The 11,537-nt window shown below is 40.8% G+C and overlaps 2 protein-coding genes across 2 annotated transcripts; both read left to right on the forward strand.

Moving 5' to 3' along the window:
* Positions 1 to 938: 938 nt before the first annotated feature.
* LOC104415621 lies at positions 939 to 7,567 on the forward strand. Its single transcript, XM_039299064.1, has 10 exons — positions 939 to 1,042; positions 1,854 to 1,977; positions 2,065 to 2,173; positions 2,816 to 3,067; positions 3,137 to 3,249; positions 3,507 to 3,571; positions 4,152 to 4,393; positions 4,571 to 4,717; positions 5,403 to 5,580; positions 7,117 to 7,567. The coding sequence occupies exons 1-9, from the start codon at positions 939 to 941 to the stop codon at positions 5,528 to 5,530; spliced, it is 1,284 nt and encodes a 427-aa protein (XP_039154998.1). The 3' UTR covers positions 5,531 to 5,580; positions 7,117 to 7,567.
* Positions 7,568 to 9,641: 2,074 nt separating this feature from the next.
* On the forward strand, positions 9,642 to 10,539 carry LOC104415597 (rapid alkalinization factor). The gene has a single exon (XM_010026928.3). The coding sequence runs from the start codon at positions 9,884 to 9,886 to the stop codon at positions 10,292 to 10,294; it is 411 nt and encodes a 136-aa protein (XP_010025230.2). The 5' UTR covers positions 9,642 to 9,883; the 3' UTR covers positions 10,295 to 10,539.
* Positions 10,540 to 11,537: the final 998 nt, after the last annotated feature.

Consider the following 11,537-nt stretch of genomic DNA (forward strand, 5'->3'; position numbering starts at 1 on the left):
CCTTACGAGGTGCGATGGAGTCTACCCTCCTCACCTGAAGGTCCCTCTAAATCTCGAGTGTAATTTTTTCTTTCCCACCAATGAGAGAATACCCACAATATTTTACATTTCAGAGTTTTAGACAAAACAGTTTTAGCACATACTTGGGTACACGTTGAGTGTTGACATGCTAGACAGGACAATGGAAGAATGGTACTGAAGGTTGTACCACGTGTCCGAGGTTCAGTGGCCTTCCAGCCCAGCAGTGGGAACGGGGAGCTTGGAGGGTGGGAAATGTAAACGCTCACATCACGCGCGCCTGAGTGGCTGTGTCTTGTGCCCTTTTTCTCTTCTCTTCCTATGTGACCTTCGTAGATATTATTGTGTGCTACAGGCTCCGCTGCTCGTGTAACATTGTAGATTCTATCGCGAGGAATAAAGCAAATTATAGTACAACGTAATGTTTTCTTCACTAACATCAACCAAATATCAAAATAATTTATATTTATTACTTTGTCGATTGGGCCGCGTTTGTATTTTTGGGGAGTTTCATGAGTTATAATTTTACGGCTGACTTCAATGAAGCATGAGTTATAATTAAAACAGTCTGGACCGAAAGTTTACTTTCGACAAAAGAAATTGATTTACTCGTTTTGATCAAAATTTTGGGAAAGCTGGTGCCCACCCTATTGAAACATGAAAAGTGGCCCAATGAGAAGTCATGTTTCCTTCTCCTTATCTAGCAAACTATTTCCTAATTTTTTATGAATTTGTTTATAAAACTAACATATTCACTGGGGGAAACATCAGTAATATAATTGTATAATTAACTGTTGTATAATTGATTCCCCGAGCCAAAGACCAAGCCTCGTCTTCTTCCAATCCCGCCAATTTTTTCAGCGACCCCCTCATAAAAATCTGTAGCGTCGCTGCAGAGAGGGAAGCGAAGAGCTGGAAAAATGGAGTTCAGCCTGAGCGGCAACGCCTTGAAGACCTTGGCTCGCTCCATCACTTGCCTCTCCCGCGTCGGCACCGACCTCGCCATCCAAGCTTCCCTTCCCAGGTCATTCCATCGATTTCTTCTTCTTCTTCTCCGTAGTCTCTCTCGGCCACGGCTCCGGCATGTGGCCACTGAAATCAACGTCGATCATCGTTCCTCAGCTTCATCTATCTGAGTGAAATAGCCACGGCAGTTGCTTCTTCGTGTGCCCTTGCCGAGCGATACTTAGTTTAGATGGCTATGATGCCGTGTTAGGTATCGGCTCATTTCGCCCGATACAGCGTCCGATTGAGAAATTCTGGGAGTCCTTGCACCGATTGCTGAGTGCGTGGACCTTTTGGCGGTGGATTTGAGGCAGAAATTTGTTGACATAGGCTGGGATTTGCCCTGTCGACGGTGATTAGAACTTGATGTGCCTAAATCTGGAAGTGACTAAAAGAATCTGATGCTGTTGATAGGGTGATTCAAAGTCGTTACATCGTAAGAAGAACTATCGGTAATACTCAAGGAAAATGTCGAATGGTGAAACCATAGGAGAAAAGCCCTGTAGATAACCTTGTCTATGTGCTGCTGTTCTGTCTTGATAATGCTTTCCTGGTATGTCTAGTTACTTTGATGGTGTTGTATGGAGTTTTGCAACATTCAATAAGTTAAGTGAAAGCACGGTTCTCTTCCCGATCATAACTTTTATATGTCCATACTTTTCCATGGCTTCCTTTTGCCCAAATAACATTAGAAGTTCCAAGTTCTAAGCTCATGCTTGGCACTTGGCACTATTTGATGTATTAGAGTTGAAATAGTATTGATCTGTGTACAAATATCACCTTCTTACTTGAATATGTCAGATTAGGATTCTCATATTTGTATTTGACCTCCAGATTTCCTTTCACGCCCTCAATTCATCAAGATCTGCTTATCAATTGATAACCTTCAAGCCGGATCTCTTTGATGTGTTTACAGTATCTGGCTCACAAGTTCAATGTAGCATTCTTTTAAAGGTACATTGTCATTGCTCATCTTTCTAGTATATTTGCCAGTTTATAGTTGTAAGAAACTTACAAGCACTTACCGAGTACTCTCTGCAGGCTGTCTGTTCTGTCCTTAGAACGCCTATTACAAACATTGATTATTTGAGTGTGCAATTACCAGACATCAATGCATCAAAAGTTCAATGGGCTCTGCAGTGCTTCAGCGGTAAAGACCTTTCTGTTGTGTGCGCGGTGCTCTGAATTTATTATGTTTGAAATGGTGTATTTGACGGTTAAGATTGCAAGCTCGTGGCATAGATGGAAAAGTTAGCGCATTCCCTTTTCCCCTAAAAATAATTTCACTTCAATTCTATGGAAAAATAGCAGAAATGAAGTCTTGAAACTGACATGTTCATTGAGAGAAAATGACTGTAAGATGCTGCTGGGAGAAGCATTTATTCATCATGTCATATGTGTCCATGGAGACGAGCTTTTATAATTTCTCATCATGTAAAAGCAGCATGAACCCTGTTAAAGGGATTTTTTTTGCAGTGCCCAATATGACCTATAAAGCCAACAAATTCAGACTAAACAGATGGGGAAGTTTATGTTAAAAATTAGATCCCTAGGTCTACCACTTTTACTTCTTTTTTGTTGGCCACTTAACATTTTAAGCCTTTGTGACTCAGTCGTGCAACCTATGTACTGTTCAGTATGTTATCTAAATGTAATATAAATCAGAGGGCGGCGCCTGTCAAACCTGCATAAATGTGTTAAGGAGCTGCACCATGCAGAGATACATGTTTATCTCATGGTGCCAACTGTGAGTTTTTGTTCATGCATATGTGATGTTGTCGTATGCATGCAGGCATTAAGAAAACATACTGGATTACTTGCAATGTTGACCCCGACATACAACAATTATCTCTGGATAGGAGAAGATACCCAAGCAATTTTGTAGTGAGGCCTCGTGATCTGAATAGATTGCTTGCAAATTTTCAGTCATCCCTTCAGGAAATTACTATCATTGCAACGGAACGCAACTCTGATCCTTCTGATGCTGCTAGTGAATTTGGTGGGAAAGCTGTCGAGTTTCGAAGCTACATTGATCCTACTAAAGGTAGAGATTAACTTTTTCCTTTTCAATCGTCTATGGCGAAGAATATCATGGTTCAGATTCTGGTTGCAGAGAACGACTCTTTTCTGCACACTCAGCTGTGGATAGATCCTGTGGAAGAGTTTGTGCAGTACACTCATAATGGCAACCCAGTAGACGTGACTTTTGCTGTCAAAGAGTTGAAGGTGTTCCATCTGATCTGTTTTTTATTATATTATCTATCAAGACATTTGGGTCGCAAATGCAGCTAAAAGTTCTTGAACATATGACTTCACTTTCAAACTAAACTCCATTTCCTTAAAATGAGTCCACCTAGAGTCCACCTAGTTGCTGAAATCCTATTGGGGTCACATTCAGGACCATCTTTTATGTCGAAGTTTTTCCTTGTTTTTTCCTGTGAATATGATAGTATTTAATGTCTGTCCATCTCGTGGAAATCCAGGCATTTCTTGCATTCGGTGAGGGATGTGAAGTGGACATTCATTTGTACTTTGAGAAGGCTGGCGAGTAAGTAAATTCTGAATGCTCTTTCGACTCTTACCTTCTATCCATTTTTTTCCATGCTTCACTTCAATTTTGTATATGCAAATAGTTCAGATGCAACGGGTAGTTTTCACGCAATCAGTCCATAACTGGTTTTAATAGATGCATAACTGCTAGTTATCTGCTCAGAGTTTTAATACATGCTAATGCATAGCTTCACTATCACAATTGTAAAGGCCGATGACAATTTTTACTTCTGAGCTGAATGTCATAAAACAAGAGACTATCATTGAAAATTTGGTTGATAGAATATAATGTACCTTCAAATCAAGTTTGGATAATAATGGTTTAAGGAAGTTTTAGTTTGAATTATAAATGGTTTATTTATTGAGTTTAATGCAAGGTGCTAGTAAAGTATGCCAGCTAAGAATATCAGTGCAATAACTTGATGGTTAATGTAAATCTTTTGACTTTTCTTTTTTGGTACTAAATTCGTGGTTTTAAGCACATCTCTGCTGTCTGTCACAGGGGGGCTTAGGTGCAACTAAATGCAAAATAGATAAGAATAAAGAACTTGATACAACTGAATGTTTTCATGCAACAGGCCTATTTTGATGGCCCCCAAATTTGGCATTGATGAAGGGGCCTCTTCCAATTTTGATGCTACGCTTGTACTGGCCACCATGCTTACATCCCAATTACATGAAGGTACTACTGGACCTTCAGCAAATGGAATGCTGGGCCAGGCTGATACTGCAGAAGCTTCTGGAGAACAGCCAGAGAGGAATAGAACAAGTGCTTCCGAGATTCCATCAAATCATACCAGAATATGGTCTGAACTCTCGGGTGAGTGATCCTTGTAGCTTGTAGCACTATCATCTCAAAGATGGCAAGGAAATTGACTTTGCTTTGCTCTAAAATGAGATGCTGTGTATGTCATCAGTAAGATAATGTTTATCAGGAAGTCAATTGGAAGATATCTCTTGGGAATTAAAATTTGAGTGGTTTACTAACTTTGGGCAGGAAGTGCTGCAAGAAGTGGCAGTGGTTCTGATGGAAGGCAAGTTCCAGAAGAAAGGATCCTAAGAGCTGGTGGTCAGTCAGGAATTGAAAGGATCAGCACCATTCAAATATCAAAGGCTGCATCAGCTGAAGGAAACACCCAAACTGGTCCAGATTCTTCATCTCTCAATCTCTCTCTCATTTTTTGTGTATGATGAACACCATCTTTATCTGTAGGTCGAATTGTTTTGCTATCTCCTACAGGTATTTCTAAATAAAGTTGCTACTTTCTCAATTGCCTGTTTCCCTTCTGCAAATGCTGCTTTGCTGGAAAGCATTCGGCTTAGGCCAATTGATTGCGTGACTTTATATTGGAATCTTGCAAACTTTTTTCTCTTTATTCATGCATCGAGAAGGAAAAATTAAATTTACTCTTTATTCATGCACCGAGAAGGAAAAAGTTTCGGCAAAAATCCATGTATGTCCTACCAAACCTGTAAGCATTTCTGTGCGACTGTCCACCTGATATCACAGACAAGGTGGAGCAAAACTATTTTACTCTTTTTGCTCGACTGTGAACCCCAAGGATACATTGCACATACCTGTGCAAGTACCTATTTCTGGAAGACTGAACTGACGTGCCTTTCTTGGGCTTCTCAGTATCAGTTCAATTAGTCTGCTTGTATCATGTCATTTGTTAGTGGTTGTAAATGTTTTTAGAGGCAAAGGTACCGAACAAGATTGTCACTTATATAGCACTAATTAGCGCATCATTAGTATGTTCATGCAGTTTGTTAGTAGTTGAATTGGATAATCCTTCTAAAGCGATTCTCTTCATTCTTCTCTTTTATAGATGGAAATGGTTTTTCACAACGTCATCCAAGTAATTGGGTTGACACCAATGAAGATGAGGATGATGATAACGAGGATGGTGATGAACTCTGTGTTCGATCAACACCACCATACTATGAAGATCAATAACATTATGTTTCCTGTTTGACTATGATAATCTCTGTCTCTTAGTTTTACTGGTAAGTGCTTGTGCCTTCCAATGCTTGATATATCCTGTCCTTTTTTTCTTCAAATAGTTGGGAGTAGTGTCTTGCTTGCTTTAAGCGTCCTGTGTCATTTTTTCTTTTCTCCTTTTTTCTCCTACTTGACTATACATTGGTGCTTGTGCCAATCTAACTAGTCCATCATGCAACAAAGCTGCCGTTTTAATGCACTTCTTTTTCCCTCTCCTTTGTTTTTCAGTATTAAGTTGATGCGCTTTGCTGAGTGAGGTATTGATATAGGTATGGTTCTGCACTTTTATTCTACCACAACTTGTTCCTGGCTTCCTTCCGATAAAAGCAGAGAAGTGTTGATGGTTCTTACAAGAGTCGCATGCTTTATGGACAGGACATAGCAATTTAGAACTATTGGAAATTGTGTTTAGACCTTGTTAAATCTGTCAATAATTCCTTTCTAGCTTCGTGACTTCAAATATGGTGGAAGAGGAGGAGAGAAAAAAAGAAAAAAGAGTGGGAGGGGGGCTGCTCGATGCCATCTCTAAAACAGCTGTTCATGTGGAGATCTATGACTTGTTTGATTAAAGTTTCTGCTGCCTTCTATACGGATTTTCTCTGAGCTATTCTTGTAGTCTGTCTGTTTATGAAAATAAAATTGTCAGTTTTTCTCTGTTTATGAAAATAAAATTGTCAGTTTTTCTCCCGCTTTCTTTCTCTACTATTTGCACCAGCACATTCAAAACATTTAAAAGACTGTTGAAGATTTTTGACTAAATAGATCCCTTGCCATAGAGAGCTTTCTGTTTTGTCTGTTGAAAACCATTTTAAGTCAATCTGTGTATATTGAAGAGGAAGCAGTCAAAAGGTTTTTAAGAGGTTCATGTTCCTTTCTTAAAATCACATTCTAGAAGGATTACATCATTTTTAAACTCCAACGAATTCAGTTTAACTTTTCCTTGCGAGTTACTTCCATTTTCTATACTTAAGGATGGCGAATTCGTAGTGTTCTGATTTGTGGCAATATTTTCTGCTGAGGTAATTTGTGACGGTGTCAAGGTATCATAAAATTTACTTAAGGCTCAGATAAGGAGTTTGTTCTGCGGAGTAAATCCTCCATGTAAATTTCAGTACACACAAGTCCCTGTGTCTGAGTTTTCCTCTCACCCATTTTGTGTCTTGGCATCATGTGGTTTTATGGTGCATTTGTCACCTCTACGTACGGTCATTCATCCATGGACTTAAACCTTCAGGGCAAATGTCTTTATGTTTGTTCAGTCATATTCTGTCCCATACATCTGCAGATGAAATCTGACGTTCATTCTTTCATGCTGCCCATGACTTTTAGAGGCTGGGACTGATTAGAAATTATTTAGGTTGTCGTGTTGAAGAGATTTGATTTCTCCAGTGGCAAAGACAGATCTGTTATTCAGGCAGAAATTATGAGATTATTTTGCCTTTTTTCAATGGAACATTGTCTTGTTTGATAAGTGGCCTTTGAAAGCATTTTAGCAATTTATGTCGTTGCAGTTGTCTGACTTTATTTGCTTTAGTGTTCAGCGAAGACAGCCCATCTTGCTGTTTCTATCAGAAAGAGATGATATGAGGTGGATTGGCCGGTGTAACAATTCCAGAAGGACGATGCTGAAACTTGGTTAGAGATGATTCGCCCTGATGCGGGGGGTTGTAGAGATAATATTAGCTCGCCTTGATGTGAACAAGGGACAGAAGAACACTTAGATGGTCCTTGTAGATGAACCAAACGTCCGGCCCTTCGGATGACTTAACCCAGAAGACTGCATCATATAGCCTTCCAAGGGGCCCTTCGATGCATTTGTTCGAGGTACCTTATGGATATTCCTGTTCTCTCTCTCTCTCTCTCTCTCTCTGCGCATTTCCTGATTATTCTCATCATGTGCGGTTGGTGAAAAGATGACTCCAAGAACGAATTGACCGATTCTCCTCCAATCAATTCCATAGTCTCTAAGCCCCTCTATTCAGTTTCAACTTTCATTCCATACGAATTGATTTCTGGGGGCGACTATTTCTTCACTGGTCAGCACGATTCCTTCAGATATGTCAACGACATCATAAATCATCACCGAGTTATTAATTGCTTAATTCGCATTCGTCCGTTCATCGGTAGGTAAAATGGGAGGAACATGGGAAGGGATGAATGGGGTGTGAGGGTGGTTAAGGAATTGGAGCTGTTAAATCAAAGGGGGCACATCCGTCAACTTGGGGGAACGAATGTCTCTCTCCTTTTAACTTTTAGATTTCCATGTCCATTTCTGTCCTGGTCCCAGATTGGAGAAAAATTATTTTAATGAAATGGCGTTAGGAGATCCGCCGAAAGAGAGAGTGTGTCTGAAGAGCTATTTCTGGAGTGATTATTTTCTATTTTTCGGTCTTTTTCGGGGCCAGCTCCTTTTTTTTTTTTTTAGTCATTTAAAAAAATGATATTTTAGGGGGAGAGCAGGTTAAGAAACAGCTGGCATTGGGAGGGCATTAGTTGGATTCTGGAGACGCGCAAACACCGCATCGAGGGAGTGATCTGTGTTTTGAGTTTGCGACGGGCCCCGCCCCTTTAACGGCGGCTTTTACTTCCTTCAGATAACGCCGTCTGCTCGCCTGACGACAGCCGTTGGTCATTTGAACTTTGTTCCTTCGTTTTTGGCTCCAAAAGTTTAAACTAGCAACACAGAGTTAACTGGCAACACACTTGCAGTCGACCGAATCCTGCTACGCTAGTCTCCGAGCTTTGAAAAAGGTTAAATACATGGTTTGGTTTAATTGTCATAACATGAATTTACTTGGATACAATCTCTAGGAAATTACTCGGATTCGAAATTATAACAGTACTTTTTGAGACTTGATGTGTTTTTTTGAATTCAATCGACTTGAGCATTTGTAGTGATATGAATGCAGTGAGTTATTATTAAATCAAATTGTTAAGTTGGTGTGCCTAATAATTTATGTTGCCATGACATGTGGGAAAAGATAAACTCGCACTCGATACATTTTCCATTTTGTGGGTTTCTTTTTGGGCTTGTCTAATCCCACCAGTTTCATTTGTATAGTTCAATCATCTCAATTTTTATAGCGATATCATATTTCTCAGGCTTGAATTTAAAATGTTGATGTGGAGTTTACCAGAAAACTGATTATATATATACTTCTACTTTTGTCGACTAATTAAATTTACTTGATACATGAGCCTTTTCTTTACATCTTTGAACATTCCTCAACGTTGCTCTTTGAGCAACGACATACATGGCCAACGGTACGTTAACGGAAGTGGGCGAGAGAGAAAACGTGTTTCGGTTAAAAACAGGATTCTGGCAATAGGACTGAATTATAACTTATTTGGGGAATAGGTGCAAACCCTAGGTGCCCCTCTCCTGCCCCCCAACATTTCTTTATTCTCTCTCCTTTCTCTCTCATCTCTTTTTCTCAACCACTTGAGAGGAGGATTACAACCAGTCAACCATGTGTGGTGCTGGCCTTAATGCAAAACAACCCTATTAGGCGCCCTTAATTACACACTTGCCATTGATGTTTGTAGCTTAGTGGCAAACTAGAACACGCCATTGAATTTAGCTGGGATTACAAAAGGTCGAGCTAGGGCACTACCATGATGAATAAGCGGAAAAAAAGGAAAATTTGGACATAAGAAATGACTAACGCAAGTTAGTTTGTCCACATTGTTCGGTTAGTTTCAAATTTGGATTGATTTCTCTTGTATCATTGCTCTAAGAATGCCTTGCACCTTCTAAGGAGAACAATGTACCTGTTAGAAAGTGGAATTCGAATTTCATCGGAACGTCGGTCTGCATATTTCTCATTCTATAATGTCTAAGATTGAGCGAGCCTATTCAATTGGAATGCACGGTTTCATATTCATCCAATGGAGAGTTTAAAAGTACCTCCCTACTATCCTTTTCATACGCGGCTACGAAGTACAAAATTGAGGTCCACGTTGGCGGTTGTGGACAGAATTTCAAACCTCCGCAGTGGCAAATCCCGTAAATGAACCCCGAACCCACGCCTAGAAATTCAACTCCACCTCAGTCTTATAAGGGTTGCTCCTCTTAGCCTTCGTCCTGTGTCTTCCAGCTTCCCCCCACAGCAGAAGAAGTAGAGAAGAGCCAGCCTCTCACCTCCCAGTCCACCCACCAAACAAGTATTCTAGAGAGAGAGAGAGAGAGAGAGAGAGAGAGAGCATCTTCTCATCGTCCAAGGCAAGACCCAGAAGCAGGGAAACCTCAAGAAACCGCTCGTTCACTCATCCAAGCAAGCACCCAGAAACCCAAAAAGCACCGTCGAGATGGCAAGCATCTTCTCTCCGTCGCCGCGGTCCTGCCTCTTCCTGATCTCGGCCCTCGTCCTGGCGAGCCTCCTCGCCTCCGCCGTCCACGGCGGCGGGGTCAGCGAGCACGGCCACCGCCTGGGGTGGGCCGGCGGCGGCGGCGGATCGCGCTGCGAGGGGTCGATAGCGGAGTGCCTGGCGGCGGGCGGCGACGGCGAGGGGGAGTTCGATCTGGACTCGGAGTCGAACCGGCGCATCCTGGCGACGAGCAGCTACATCAGCTACGGGGCGCTGAAGAGGAACACCGTGCCCTGCTCCCGGCGCGGCGCGTCGTACTACAACTGCCGGCCCGGCGCCAGCTCCAACCCTTACTCCCGGCTGCAGCGCCATCACGAGGTGCAGGGGCTGAATCATTTATTTTTCCCATAAATTTTCAATTTTTTCCTTCTTTTTTTGGGGTTTTTTTTTTTCTCTCTTTTTTATTTATTTCTTATTTGTTGGGTTTTGATGGGACTGATTAATTGTCATACATTGGGAAAGACCGGGAGTTGGGAAGGGGCGGTCTGTGTTGTTATTCTGATGGAAATATTGTTGGTATAAACAGGGGGCGCATCTGTAAAAGATCATTTCTTTCATTAATTTTGTGGGGTGAATTTCCGTGCTCATTTATTGAATAACTGTGTCAGATAAAGAAAGGAAAAAAAAATGCTCTTGAACCTCTAATTCATGGAGGATTAGACAGAAAATAGAAAGTAGGAGTACATCAGATGAAGTTATCTTCTGCTGCTAGTGATCCCAATTTGCACTTATTAGCAATATCTGATGGAAATCGTCTCTAGTTTCAGGCTTTTTAGCCTTTCTTTTCCCCTCTCTTATGCTGAGATCTCATCCATTTTCAAACGGCGAGAAACCCAATCAAGGACTTCATCCTCAGTGAAGTTTCTCCTCCACCCACTAAGCAAGGGAAAAAAAATTCTCAATTTTTTCTTGGTTTTATTCACTTTGGTTTTTTATTTGGTTTTGCTTTATTGAGAGAATATTTTATGATCTTTTCTGCTTTTTCTTGAGATTTTTGCTGTCTTTGTACCTTTTCCGTGGTAAGAAAAATTGTTCAAAGGCTGGCAAGGGTTATTAGAATAATTGAGGGCTTTTGTCAAAAGACATCTAACGGAAGCCACCCCCAACCGCCCCAGTAGTTTTACTTTCATGTGCTGTCTTTTGATTCTTGATTGGGAAAAAAGAAGAAAGACAAGGGGAAAAGGTGGACTATCGTCTGGCACCTTTTTACCTCAATATTCATTCTGCCGCTTCAATAATTGGTATTAAAGTATATATTTATATATATATATCGATTTAAAATGAGGTGAAAACAGGAGTTCCGATTCGAGTTTTTGAAAAAAAATTCATTTTTTGGGGCATGATTTTCATTAATTGAGTCTATGAAGTCCCATGGCAAGGCTGTCATCCTGTCATTTGGAGGAGCCTTTCGGGTTCAAGTCTGGCACGTGAACTGGAGGCACGCGGAGTTCCTAATTATCTCTGTTATATATATATATATATATATAGTAACGCGTAAAAAAAATAGATAATAAAAATCATCCAAAGAAATAGACGGTGGGAGGAGTTTCGTGTTAGGATTTTTCAATAATTGCTGATTTGCAACATCGCGCGT

The sequence above is a fragment of the Eucalyptus grandis genome, chromosome 8, assembly GCF_016545825.1.
Source record: "Eucalyptus grandis isolate ANBG69807.140 chromosome 8, ASM1654582v1, whole genome shotgun sequence".
NCBI classification, from domain to species: domain Eukaryota; kingdom Viridiplantae; phylum Streptophyta; class Magnoliopsida; order Myrtales; family Myrtaceae; genus Eucalyptus; species Eucalyptus grandis.